The sequence below is a fragment of the Panthera leo genome, chromosome B4 (assembly GCF_018350215.1).
Source record: "Panthera leo isolate Ple1 chromosome B4, P.leo_Ple1_pat1.1, whole genome shotgun sequence".
In the NCBI taxonomy this organism is placed as follows: Eukaryota; Metazoa; Chordata; class Mammalia; order Carnivora; family Felidae; genus Panthera; species Panthera leo.
The window spans coordinates 76,664,997-76,679,529 of NC_056685.1; the positions used below are offsets into that span (position 1 = coordinate 76,664,997).

General features: G+C 40.8%; 1 protein-coding gene across 5 annotated transcripts in view; it reads right to left on the reverse strand.

Moving 5' to 3' along the window:
- Positions 1–14,533, reverse strand: part of LIMA1 (LIM domain and actin binding 1) — an 85,208-nt gene that overhangs the window by 33,897 nt on the left and 36,778 nt on the right. For all 5 annotated transcript variants that reach the window (XM_042946491.1, XM_042946490.1, XM_042946489.1 and 2 more), the window contains exons 3-4: positions 10,798–10,843; positions 1,271–1,735 (exon numbers count right to left, since the gene is read on the reverse strand). In XM_042946491.1, the coding sequence (XP_042802425.1) occupies positions 1,271–1,735; positions 10,798–10,843 (511 nt within the window). The remainder of the gene's footprint in view (positions 1–1,270; positions 1,736–10,797; positions 10,844–14,533) is intronic.

A 14,533-nucleotide genomic window follows, 5' to 3' on the forward strand; every position in this document is an offset into this window, starting at 1 on the left:
GACCATAAAGGAGAAAGAGGGAGTTGGCAGGCCCTAGAGGACTAAAAACAGAGGGATGAGAGTTTAAGAAAAGTCATAAAACTGCTTTGTGGTTACATCTCTTGCCAACTGGTTCCAGTGTTAAAATAGAGCTAAAACTCATGCAGAGGAAAGGGTTCTAGGTTTGCAAACCTTTAAAAATTCTTACTACATCCTTTAAATAGATGATCCCTTAAACATCCAAGAACTGTTCTAGTCAGGAAAGCTACAGGCACTGCAAGTTATGGGAAGAGATAAACTAAGTCACGTCAAACATAACTGAAGATTATTGGACGGGTTCTCGAATTTTTGTCTCAGAAAGAAGGCCTTATACCATTACTTCACACATGTAGGGATTTGGGCCAAATATTTAGCTTAAAAAATTTCAGCTTTCCCATCTAGATGGAATGTAGAGAAAATGATGGCTTTGCTTCCTATCAAATCTGTTTATTTCATTATAATGACTGTTGTAACAAACCATCCCCATGTACAAAGCCAGATATGCAGGAAAGTATGAGAAAACTGGAAAATTTTACCAGCTCTGCCGCCCCTGGATTGTGTTATAAGTCACCAGCATATGTAACTCATTTTCTAGTTAAGTAATTCCCTCTGGGTACCCGGTCTGCAATCCACACGAAGGATCAAATTTCATTAGCAGTCCTAGGAAAATGCAACCCTGTGCATTTGCAAGTCAAAACTCCTGAAGGCTACAGCTAGTCTGGCTACCCTCATTGATTTTTCCTGGGAGAGGATTTTAGCTGATAGAAAACATTTGTTGGAAGGCACAGATGAGGAAGTTCAGAGGAGAAGGAGTCCACTAGCAAAGAGACAACTAAGCCTTAGTCTTCATGTTAAACTCTGGCCTTAACACTCAGCCTGCAGCTGTGTCTAAGGGGAGAGAGATTCAGCAGAAATTCCACCCCCCCACCCCCCCACCCCCAAGCTACAAATGACAAAAGGCACAGGAAGACAAATTAAAAGGGCAAGCGTACAAAAACAAAATCCAATCAGCCTCAAACTCTCTTCATTTCTAGATATTAAACTGAATCCCTGTGTGTGCCTGATTTCACGTGAAACTGGGTCAGAGATCCGCAAATCTTAGCATCTCTGTACATAATTCAAGACTTTTAATTAATTCATTTAACATTGAATCGAAAGACATGCTGGCCACTACTCAAACTGTCTAGTTCAGAAAAATAGCGTTAATTACTTGAATTGCCTTTCTCAAGTTTGAAACCGGCCCAGTCCTTACCTTGGTTTGAGTTGGTTCACCTTTCTCAAACATCATCTTAAGCCTGTTCAGCGGAACATTATATTTCTCTATTTTGTTTGCAGCTTCTGTGTTTTCACTGATTTCGGGTTTTCCTACTTCATGCCTGGATTCTCCTAGACAATTTTCCATTTTTTTACTTTCTTTCGAGTGGTCTTTAAGATGCTCACTGCCCTGGGTGCGGGGATACGGATACCGATTGAGGGCTTCAGAAGGCGATCCTAGTCTAGGTCTGGGATGGACGGGTTCTTCTTGGTCAGCTTCCGCCCCAGAAGCAGACCTTCTTGCCACTTCACCGGGAGGATGGTTGCCTCCGTGTCTGACCTCAGCGCTGCCGTTTTGCAGGGAGTCCGTGTGAGACTCCGTTCCCAGGGCTGGGTTCTCCCACTTCTTCTTTAACACAGTCAGGATCCCCCTTCTAACGTGCTGGGGGAGATTTTCAGTGTTCTAGAAGAACAAGAAGTAAGTGCCAGTTATAACTTGCCTGTTGAAACATTCAAACATGTTGTTCTTTGTAAAATGAAAGTTAAAAGTCTAAGCTGCTCCTGGTCCACTGGCGTTTCGGACAGCTGGGAACAGTTACAGTCCTGCCACATGGAGAAAGCATCCACCCCGGGAGAGGGAGAGGGGAAGAGAGAAAAAGTCAGGAGCTGAAGCAGGAAGTGATAAAACAGGATAGCCTTATAAGGACAAAATGAGAAGAAAGGAGAGCCCAGATCTAATGAGACGAGGGATTTTTATCCAGAGATTAATAAGAAAAACAAGAAAGAAAAAGCAAAATACTAGGTACTTTAAATACCACAAATCTGCATTAATACAAGTTCCTCATTACATACCACAAAATTACATGGTGAATCTTTTTTCTTCTTTTAAATAAAACAAAGAGGCAGTGTAGCTGAAACCACCCAATACCAATAATCATCAAGGATTGAAACTATTGAAAGAAACCGAAAGAACTCACCAGACTTTTACATGTATTTGCATAAATTATATTTCATCATATCTGACATAATCTACGGGCATATGAACAATCAAATTCTATTTTTACATAAGAACCTAATCCTCTTTTTTCCCCTGCTCTTCTCTACATGTCTGTCCATGTGTAAATTCTCAGTTATCAGGAAATTTACTACTTCACACATCCTTTGGTAGAAAAACATCCAAGCTTCATATGAAAACACCACCACCCACTTTCTTGATTGAAGGACACACGTTTTCACATCTCAGGGAGTGCCACTTTCACCTGGGTCGAAACGGAACGAATTTATACATAAGACAGATTGCAAACAACCTGGAAACTGCCACTGTTGTTCTTCAAGAACCGAGGAAATGTGCTTGATGAAGTGAAATTCAATGTCCCAGACTCTGAAAGCTTTCCTATAAATAAAGCGAACAGCCCCAGTTCCCAACAAACCACGAACTCCAATACCTTCGCGCTCTCTCCGTTCCTGTGGTCTGTGACTCACCCGTCTTTCTACAAAGAAAGGACAAACCACCTAGGACTGAAAGACTTCGGGGGAATTAAACAGGATTAGCAGCTATATTGGGAATTAAGTCTCTCACCCTATTATTCTTCTGAATTCACTTCATCAAGTAGCACCAAGATTTGGGAAAAACAAAAAACAAAAAAACTTACAGAAGAACAACTGCCTGATTTTAGTGTTTAAATCTTTACTGACAAGATGATTCACTGGTGGAAGCATGAACGGATCAGAGATACAAGAAGCACAAAAAAATTTTCTTGTTGGAAAAGAATTAAAAAACTGCTCTGGACACCGGTGCTGCCTTAACTCTGGCAACATGCTTTGCTCAATGTTACCTCCTGCCACACAATGGATGAGTCATCCCGGTCTCCAACTTCACCTGCCCTGCCCTCGCCCTGACTAAATAGGAGTCCTGAGAATCTAAGTGGCATTTTGTCTTGGGAACTGGACACTACTTTTCTCAGTAACCATGTGATCAGAGTGTATTTATTGACATGGAAAGATGCTCGTAAGATGCTTTTGAGCGGAAAAAAGCAAATTATAAGACAGCATAATCCCACTTTATAATGCACATGTGTATTTATAAATATAAGCAGAAACGTAGCTGGAAGAAAAGACAGGGGGATGTTAATAAGTTACCTTTGGATTGTGGATTGTGGGCGTTTGTATTTTTTTTTCTTTTTACAATAAATGTGTATTTGTTATTTAATAAAAATGAATAAAAAAATAAAACTATACATCATCGTCCTATCACAAAAATCTGCTACAGAATATTAAAACTTTTTTGATGTTAATGTAAGCAGCTTGAAAATGACCATTTCTACTTTACTTGTGATGACCAGGGAGGGAGGGATCTGTGGGATGGAGTAACGGCAGTGTCCCCAAACGGGTATGGGTGGAGGACCCATCCCTTAGGGGACATTCTAGCTAGGAGTAAATGTGCTCTTTTATTAAAAGGAGTTCTTTTGTTTTCTGTTTTTGTGTGTGTGTGAGAGAGAGAGAGAGAGAGCTCAAGTGGGGAAGGGGGGCAAAGAGAGAGGGAGAGAGAGAATAATCTCAAGCAGGCTCCACACTCAGCACAGAGCCCCAACACAGGGCTGGATCCCACGACCCTGGGATCATGACCTGAGCTGGTATCAAGAGCTGGATGCTCAACCGACTGAGCCACCCAAAGCGCCCCTAAAAGGAGTCCTTAAAGGAAACAGCTCCAAAAGTGTTGAAGTGGGGACAAAAAGGGCTGCATGGTCGGACAGCGTTAAAGGCCCCATACCCTTAAATCACTCTTGGCAACATACCCAGGCAACGCCAGGTGTCCAGGTCTTTAGGATGTGAGGAGAGCAAAAAATGGGGAAGCAGCAGTGGTTACAGGCTTTCTGGGGAAGGTAAGGCAGCAAGAAGGTGTAGAACAAGAGCAATTGCTAAAAGCAGTTTGGACAGCACGATGGCCTGGGCTATCACTGGATAAGGCATAAAGGGCCACTTCTATTTTCTTCTCTTTATCTGTATTTTCTACAACAACAGCTGTTACTAGTATAATCCAGCCCCACCCAGCCAAGTGACCTTGGGCAAGTTTAATTTCTGCAACCCACAATCCTGGGCTAGTATGGAGAACAGATGTGACTACATTAAAGCATGTAGTGCAGTATGTGACATAAACAGGCACCCAATCTAGTGGTGACAATTAATATTATGTGGGTGGCCCTCCCTACTCCTCCAGCCATACCTCATGATGATCAAGCACAGTAAGTAGCCAGTCATCTCCCAAATCCTGAACTTGGGTTACAGTCTCTTCTTGTTCTTTGTCTTCACAGTCTCCACTATACCAGAGTAGGGGTGTGGGGCAAAAAATAAGGTAAAATTCTAGTTGATGTCCTTTGTATCAAGGGTTTAACTCTGTCCCAAGTATTTTCCTAGAGTAGGCAGTGGGAAGTCATGGAGACTGCAAGGTTTCAAGGACCTTGTTAGTTGCTACATTACTGTAGCTTCCTCTCTCAAAGTGACATCCAGAACGCTGTTCACTCTACCCTGCAAGGCTGAGAATCTTGGCAGATTTGCCTCTGGATCAGAACTGGCTGCCTGAATCCAGATTAGGCACAACCTGGAAATGCAACACAATGTCTTTTCTGCATGAACACTTGACTTTGGGATGTGTCCCAGCACTGTCATTCTGAGATGTATGGCCTTGGATAAGTCCTTTCCTCTCTGTCTCAGTTATTCCACCCATAAAATAAAGAGGCTGGGTCAAATGAGCTTTAGTGTTGAAATCTTAGCAGGGGTATCTTCATCTTAAAAGCAGGAGGATGTTTGGTAGGAGACAACAGTGGAGTTGGAAATATGGACTACCTGAATGTATAGCCTCCAAGGAAGGGAAGAAATTCCTAGGCTGAGAGACTCTCAGAAAAGTGGTAGCTAGGCATTATGGAGATGAGTGACCAAATCATAGATTTCAAGAAGTGCTATATTGCATGCTTGAAAGGAACCTGAAAATATAACTGATGGCAGTATTAATGGTCTTTATTTCTGTTTCCTAGATGTATGTGGAAGAGGAAGAGAAAAGGAGAAGTAAACTTCTGGGAATCTAGGCTATCATATAACCTGATCCCACTATTTGCTAAAGGAATAAATGCACCCTCTCGCTCCCGAATGTTTCTCTAAGTTGCTTTCCATGGTAGAATACAAGTATTCTTTCATCTGATCAGTCACTTCTACTAATTTATATGGATATTTCTCCGACTTAGGCTCAGGTCAAGATCTCATGGTTTGTGTGTTCAAGCCCCACATCGGGCTCTGTGCTGATGGCTCAAAGCCTGGATCCTGCTTCGGATTCTGCATCTCTCCCTCTTTCTCTGCCCCTCCCCTGCTCGAGCTCTGTCTCTCTCTCAAAACTAAACACACATTAAAAAAAAAAAAAAAAGCAACCCCTCTGTCATTAGTGGGAAAAACTGGTGAGATTTGAATAAATTCTATAGTTTAGTTAATAGCATTGTATCAGTGAATTTTTTAGGTTTTTTTTTTAATATATGAAATTTATTGTCAAATTGGTTTCCATACAACACCCAGTGCTCATCCCAAAAGGTGCCCTCCTCAATACAAATTTTTTAGTTTTGATAAATGTTTCAGAATTATGCAAGATGTTAACATTAGGGGGAGGTAGGTAGAGGCATATCAGAATTCTCTGTAATATTCTTTTTTTTCTTCCAAATTTTAATTTAAATTCTAGTTAGTTAACATATAGTGTAAGACTGGTTTCGGGAGAATTTACTGATTTGTCACTTACATATAACACCCAGTGCTCATCATAACAAGTATCCTCAATACCCATCACCCATGTAGCCCATCCCCCACCAATCTCCCTCCATCAACCCTCAGTTTGTTCTCTATCCTTCAGAGTCTCTTATGGTTTGCATCCCTCTCTTCCCCCCCTTCCCATATGTTCATCTGTTTTGTTTCCTAAGTTCCACATATGAGGGAAATCAGATGGTATTTGTCTTTCTGTAACTGACTTATTTCACTTAGCATAATACACTCTAGCTCCATCCAAATCGTTGCAAATGGCAAGATCTCATTCTTTTTGATGGCTGAGTAATATTCCAGTGTGTGTGTGTGTGTGTGTGTGTGTGTGCGTGTGTGTGTGTATACACCACATATTCTTTATCCATTCATCAGTCCATGGACACTTGGACTCTTTCCATAGTTTGGCTATTGTTGATAATGTCTCTGTGCTATCTTAATAACTCTAGTGTAAATCCAAAATTATTTAAAAATTAAAAGTGTGTTTAAAAAAAAAGTAACTGTCCCTCAACTTTGTGTCTTCCTTTATCTCTTGCATTTTATAGTTAAGGGTCTTGAAAGCACTGTCTGTAGTTGCTATTTCTACTTGAACGCTCTATATTCACACTAACTCTACTGCCCAAACACTTCTGAAGTAGCTCCAGTCAAGATCACTGATTAGGTCTCTAATATTTTCATTTTATTATCTTATTATTAATAATTTTTCCCAGTTACAAAAGTAATAAAAATCTCATTGGGGGAAAAAAGTCACAGTCAATATAGGAATGTACACATGCCTTGAATGTATGCTCTTATTTTTCCTATTTGACTTCCCTATGCCTGCCACCCAAGATACCCACTGCCAATGATTTGGTGCATATGCTCTCAAATTTTTTCACCTATTTTTATATACTCTATTTTTTTTAGATACTATATATATATTTACATGTGAAGATATCAAAAAGCATGTTAAGTGATTAAAGCAAGGTGTCGAACAGTATAGTATGGTAACTATACTAACAGTATGTGAGAGTTCATATTTCCTCACATACTAATTATTATCCAATAAAAAAAATCTGCCAACTGTTTAGATTATAATTTTTATCTCATGGTTATTTTAATTTACATTTTTATTATTATTAGTGAGGCTAAGCATTTTTTTCATGTTTATTGTTTCTTCTTTTTTTATTAAAAAAATTTTTTTTGTTTGTTTAGTAAACTCTACTCCCAGTGTGGGGCTTGAACTCACAACCTAGAGATCAAGAGTCCCGTAGCTCTACCAACTGAGCCAGCCAGGTGCCCCTATTTTTTCTTTTTTAATTACCTACTCACATCCTTTTGCCTCAACTGGCAAATGCAGTGGACACTTCTGCTTTATTTTACTTGATCCCTCTATAGCATTTGACATTACTGACTACCCCTCCCCTTTTAAAAAATTCCCTCCCCATTTAAAAAAATGGCTTTTGTGAGATACCCCTTTTTTTCTAGGGTTCTTCCCATTTCTCTGGCCACTCCTCAGTCTTCTTTATAGGTTTTCCTTCCTCTGTCCCTACCTTGTATGCTGGGGTCCCTCAAGGTTCTGTCTTAGGTCCTCATTGTTCACTTACATATTCCCTGTAGATGACGTCATCTACCTTCTGGTTTTACCCACCAGTTGCCTATAGATGACTCAGACCCTATAACTCTAGCCAGATCCCTCTCCATACCTGGAATTCTACCTGGAAATCCTGTAGACATCTTACACTTATCCTTGCCTAAGGCTGAAGTCTCCTTTCTCCTCTCTTTACCTCTCACCCTTTAATCTGTTTCTTTTCTTGAACTCTCCATCTTGGTGGATGTGACAATTATCTTTTCAAATGTCAAATGTGCCCGTTCTCATGTGTCTATGCGGTGCATGTGTCACTTGCTCCGCCATTTCCTTGCCCCCTTTGCTTGACTAATTCCTATTTATCCTTTGGGCTTAGTCAGGCACCACTTCTGGGAAGCCTTCCTTGACATGGTATAGTCCAGGTTAAAAGTTTCTCCTAAACTCTCCCCCAGCACCATGAGTATTTCTCTAACATGGTACTTACTGCACTGGGATTATAAACTCTATTTTCCACATTCTAAATAGTCCCTTGAAGGCAAGGACCACATCTTATTCCTCTTTGTGTTTCAGCACCTGGCACCTAAGAGAGGCTCCACAAGTGTTTGTCTACACTCGTGGTACCAACTTTTATCATCCCCCTGTCTTCAACCTACTTCAGTCAGGCCTCCCAAATAGCACAAGGTGACCAATGACCTTCATGTTGCTCCAATAGTCAGTTCTCAGCTTTTTCTGGGTGTTTGACTCTGATGATAACTCTCCTTTTAGAAGCACTTTCTTGGGGGCACCTGGGTGGCTCAGTTGGTAAAGCATCCGACTCTTGATTCTGGCTCAGGTCATGATCTCGCGGTTGTGAGTTTGAGCCCCACATTGGGATTGCGGAGTGAAGAGCATGCTTGGGATTCTCTCTCTCTCCCTCTCTGCCCCTCCCATGCTCTCTTTCTCAGAAACAAAACAAAACTTTTAGAAGCACTTTCTTCACTTGGCTTCTGGCACCCATACTCTTGTTTCTGCTGTCGTTTTACCAGCTGCTCCTACTCAGTCTCCTTTGCTGGTTCCTCCTTATCTCCCAACTTGAAACATCAAAGTGCTCTCGAGCTCAGTCCTCAGACCTCCCCTCTATCTCCTTTCACTCCCTAAGTGATCACATGCATCTCATGTCTTTAAATACCATGGATACTTTGATACACACACATCCTATCTCCAGCTCACATCTCTTCCAGTTTCAAGTTCTTATATAACATCTCTACATAGGGGGTGCCTGGGTGTCTCAGTCAGTTAAGGGTCCGACTCTTGATTTCGGCTCAGGTCACGATCCCAGGGTTGTGGGATCGAGCCCCACATTGGGCGCTGCGCTGAACATGGAGCCTGCTTGGGATTCTCTCTCTCTCTCTCTCTCTCTCTCTCTCTCTCTCTCTCTCTCCTGTTCTCTCTGCCCCTTCCCTGCTTGTGCTCTCTCTCTCTCTCTTTCAAAAATAAATAAATAAACATTAAAAAAAAAAAATCTCTACTTGGATGTCTTAAAGCATTTCACATTTAACATGCCCCAAACCAAGCTTCTACCATTTTCCCTTCTCTAAACCTGCTTTTCCTACAGACTTCTTCATCTCAGTTAATGTTATTTTTCCAGGTGTTTGAGCCAAAATGAGTTTTGCCATTCGCCATTTTTCTCTTTCTCTACTTTCAGTATAAATCCTGACCACTTCTCATCACCTATATAACCACTCCAGTCCAGTCCATTATCATCTCTTCCCTAAATCATGCCAATTGTTTTATAATTTGTCTCCATGCATCTGCCATTGTTCCTAGAATTTCTTCCTCCTATTTTTTAAAATTTAAGTCAGATAACATCACTCCTTTGCACGCAAACCCTCTGAAGGCCCCCATGTGATCAGAGTTAAAGCCCTGGTCCTCATAGTGGCTATGACTTTGCTTTTCCCATTCCTCAAACACATCAACAAAGTTCCTGCCTCAGGGCATTTGCATGTGCTCTTCCTTCTGCCCTAATCATTCTTCTCCCTGGTTCGTATCCTCAGATCTCTACTCCAGTGTCCCCTCATCAGAGGTGTTCCTGGACCACCCTACATTCTATCCCTCCTACCCACTTTGTGTTGTTTCTTAGCATTAACCACCACCTGACACAATTTCTTTATTGTCCGTCTCTCCCACTATCGTAAACTCCATGATGGAAGAATCGTAGTCTGTATTAGTGCCTAAAACAGTGCTTGGCACCTAGTAGGTGACCCGTGAATACTTGCTAAATGAATGACTGAAAGAAGGAAGGAAGAAAAGAGGAAGGGGAAAAATAACAGGCCGGAGAGAGAGGAGGAAAGAAACCAGCAGTTGAGTGAAATGATGGTAGCTTTTGCTTACAGTGGACCACAAGGGACCCATTTTTTAATTACAGGAAAATTACGCCAAAGACCTGGTCAACATTACCCCCTTCGAGAGAACAAATTGACAGGGGCACGTTCTGCACTAACTTAAATAGGTTAGGTACTAAAAACCGCTAGGAGGATGTTTCTGTAATGCCAGCCAAATTAAAGAATTCTTACCCAAATAAGTGAGATTTTTTTTTCCTCACAAGATTAAATCAAGTAAGATTTCAAAAGAAATACATTCTCCAGCCCAGCTGGAAGCTAGCCAGCACGGAGAGTAGAGAACGAGAGCAAAAGAGCTTGTTCTAAGGTTTTAGCCTTTGATGGATCCTGCAGCTAAGAAACTTGCTAACTAGACTGGGTCAAGACGTGTGCTTTAAACAAAGAACCCCAGGATGACGACAGCGGCACAGCTGCTACCATTTAAATGCAGAAATACAGAAATTCTGGTTGTTTGATTTGGAACAAGGGATGGAACCTAGGAAACCCTGTATTCTAATTTGAGCAGAATTAGTAAGCCATTTTACTAACCTCAGGCAAAGCACTTGGCCTTCTATCTTTCACTCAACTCAGGGAAGAGAAAGGGGTTCAAAAGGAGAACCTCAGTGGAAAAATAAGATTCCCTGCACCTGAACCACGTCCTCATGAGTAAATGGCTCACAAATCAGAGCAGCTGGCATCATTGCCTGGCTCAGCTGACATGGAGCCCGAGCCCCACAGAGGCTGCAGGTGGCTGGACCACACAGGCTTTATCAAGAAGTTCCACATGCCCTGGGGCTCCTCAATACTTACACTTCTTCTCTTTTCCATGTTTGCTTCTTCAGCGGCTTTCTGGTACCTTCAGAGAAGGGGAGGGGGGGAGAAAGAGAATGTTCTCAAATTAAATTTATGTTTTTACTTTTTTTTTAATGTTTATTTATTTTTGAGAGAGCACAAGCAGGGCAGGGGCAGAGAGAGAGGGGGACAGAGGATCTGAAGCGGGCTCTGCACTGACAGCAGCGAGCCCAGTGTAGGGCTCGAACTCATGAATCGCGAGATCATGACCTGAGCCGAAGTCGGAGGCGCAACTGATTGTGCCACCCAGGTGCCCTGTTTTTACTTTTTTATCCTTTAAGAAAACCACTTCTGCCTACATATTTCTGCCAGCAAGTGTCTTTAATCAACTCCAGCAGAAGAAGCAGAGAATCAGAGCAGCCCTCACTTCCTGCACTGTTACAGTCATCCGGTCTGGTCTAACAGGTCCAAGGCGAGGAGGTCAAATGCTGGGAAATAACTAAATAGAGCAGAAAGTCTGGGGTTTAAATCCCCCTTTGATGTCTTATTAACTGTGATCACATAACCTCTGTAAACCTCAGTTTCCTTATCTAGAAAATGGCTTTATAGATCTCCTGTCAAGGTTGCTGTGAGGGTTAAATGAGATCACGTGCATAAAAAACACTTTGCAATTAGCCAAAGGATGTAACATGGCATTGAACAAGGATGCACATTTCCCCCGGGCACTAATGCCTCTGAAATCTTACAGTTCTTGCCAAATGATGGAGAGCTAGTCACACTGCCTGTGCATGTGTGAGTGTAATCTAAATTCTTGGTATTGTCACTTTAGCTCAATGTAGTTGATGGTATTACACATATTTTAAATGCCACTGAAAATGTCTTTAAAGGAATTACATGTGATTTGGCACTTGAAGAAAAACTGTTTTTACTGTTTTAGGTATGAATAAGGGTGATATGTGAGGAGAAAAGTTTATGTGCTAAGCAAGCACTGGTCCTTTTAATTGGCAGTGTTTTTGTTTTTTTCTGAGTGATGCATAAAATAGTGGCAAGGCTACAGTGGATGGCATTTTAGATTTGATAAACAAGCATGTATAATTTAATTATTTTAATTTTATGATTACTTTCATCATTTTTCTTTTTTTTTAATTTTTAAATGTTTTTATTTATTTTTGAGACAGAAAGAGACAGAGCATGAGCAGGGGAGGGGCAGAGAGAGGGAGAGACACAGAATCTGAAGCAGGCTCCAGGCTCTGAGCCATCAGCACAGAGCCCGACGCGGGGCTTGAACTCACGGAGTGTGAGATCGTGACCTGAGCTGAAGTCAGATGCTTAACTGACTGAGCCACCCAGGTGCCCCTTTCATCATTTTTTCTTACTTGGATCAGAAGATCCCTGAGAAACGACAGAAGTCCCAGGGCTTCTCAGAGGGGATTAGGTTTTCTCCATTTGAAGGCAAAGATGGGCTGGGATGTCTAGGCTGCAGCAAATCCCCAGGCCACCCAGGACAACCTTAACCTGGCTTCCCCAGGGCCTCTGAGTCAAGCACAGAAGGCAGCACCATCACCCAGAATATCCCCACCCCATGCCTCTCCTTGGGCTTACATGCCTAGAACTCAGCACCAACCCAACCCTAGAAAAGGGCCACTTGTTCTCTGTCTTAAGGTAGAACTTCTGAATTCACAAGTCACTTGGAGAAGGAAAAGGAGGCAAGAGAAAAAGAAAAAAGCAGAATGGGGAAGGGCCCATCCCTCTACCAAAACCAACTTACTTTTTTTTTTTTTTTGGTTTCAGGGAGTATAATTTAGTGATTCAGCACTTACATACAACACCTGGTGCCCATCGCCCTCAATACCCATCATCATCTAGCCCAACTCCCACCCACATCCCTCCAGCAACCCCCCGTTTGCTCTCTATCATTGAGAGTCTCTTATAGTTTGCTTCCCGTTCTTCTCTTCCCCCCCTTCCCTTATGTTCACCTGTTTTGTTTCTTTTTTTTTTTTAATGTTTATTTATTTATTTTGAGACAGAGAAAGAGTGAGGAGGGGAGAGGCAGAGAGAATCCAAAGCAGGCTCCAGGCTGTCAGCACAGAGCCTGATGTGGGGTTTAATCCCATGAACTGGGAGATCGTGACCTAAGCTAAAATCAAGAGCCAGACACTTAACCGACTGAGTCACGCAGATGCCCCAACACTAAAACATTTTTAACCTATGAAGTAGGGAAAGATTTTTTTTTTAAGCTGATATACTGGGGGTAAATTAATAAAACCCCTATGGTGGCATTTTGTCAATTTTACAAAAGCACAAATGTTGTGATCCATCAATTCTGTTTCAGAATTTGTCCTATAGATACACTCACACAAGCAAAAATGACTTTCATATTAGATTATTTGTCAGCACATTAACTGTAATAACAAAAGACTGAAAACAACCTGAATTTCCATTAGCAGAGGAATGGTAAATAAATTACAATGTATTCCTGTAATGGAATACTATGCAGCTATAAAAAGGGATGGTGGTGATGGTTGCCTGATAATGTGAATGTTCTCAATGCCACTGAATTGTATACTTAAAAATAGTTAAAATGATAAATTATATGTTATGTATAACATATCACAATTCAACAAACACAACAAAACAGTATGATACTAGCATAAAGACATATAGATCAATTGAATGGAATAGAGCCCAGTCAAAAACAATTACAGTTACTTCAATTGCATGAACAGAATGATTACTAATGGATGGAAGTCACCCTATTACAGAAATATTTGCCACAGATTTCCCATCTGCATTTTCTCAGAAGGGCTAAATATATTTGAACTGTGAAATCTTTGCATATATCTGTGCCACCCCGTCCATTTCTCTCTTTACTTCACCAAGGTATTAAGCATGACTGTCACAACTGTTATGTTTTCCATTAAGCCAGCAGTATATTACTTCATATATGTCATATAATTGTAAGGTGACTTTTACCATCTAAATGTAATGTTCACATGTTGCTTCCTACATTAAAATTTTTGGTAGGGGGGAGAAGAAAAGGAATATAGCCCAGAAATAAACCCTCACATATGAAGTCAAGAGCTTTTCAACAAGGGTACCAACACCATCTATTAGGGAAAGGACAGTCTTTTCAACAAATGATGCTGGGAAACTGGATCTCCACATGCAAAAAAAAAAAAAAAAAAAAAAAAGAAGTTGGACCCTTGCCTTATACCATATATAAAAATTAAGTCAAAATGGATTAAAGACCTAAGGGTAGGAGCTAAAACTATAAAACTCTTAGAAGAAATGAGGGGCCAAGATTCATGACGTTGAATTTGATAACGATTTCTTGTAATAAAAGCACAGGCAACAAAAGAAAAAGTAGATAAACTGAACTTCAACAAAATCTGTGCATCAAAGGAAACTATTAACAGAGTGAAATAAAGAAATAATAAAAGAAAGTATTTGTAAGTCATATCAGATAAGGGATTAACATCCAAAATATACAAATTTTTAAAGATAACAAACATGGGATAATATTGTGCATTCTATTCTGCATCTCCCTTTCTCCATCTTAGAACAGCTGAATTTTTACTCAAGCACTAGAGAAAAGTAGTAAGAGGAAATAACCAAAAGAGATATAGTTCCTGCTCTCAGCTTAACAGTTTAGACATTAAACACATAAGCACATGAATATATATATATAATGCATATATATATATACAATGTGTGTATATATATAATATGTATACATAAAATATATACATTAGAC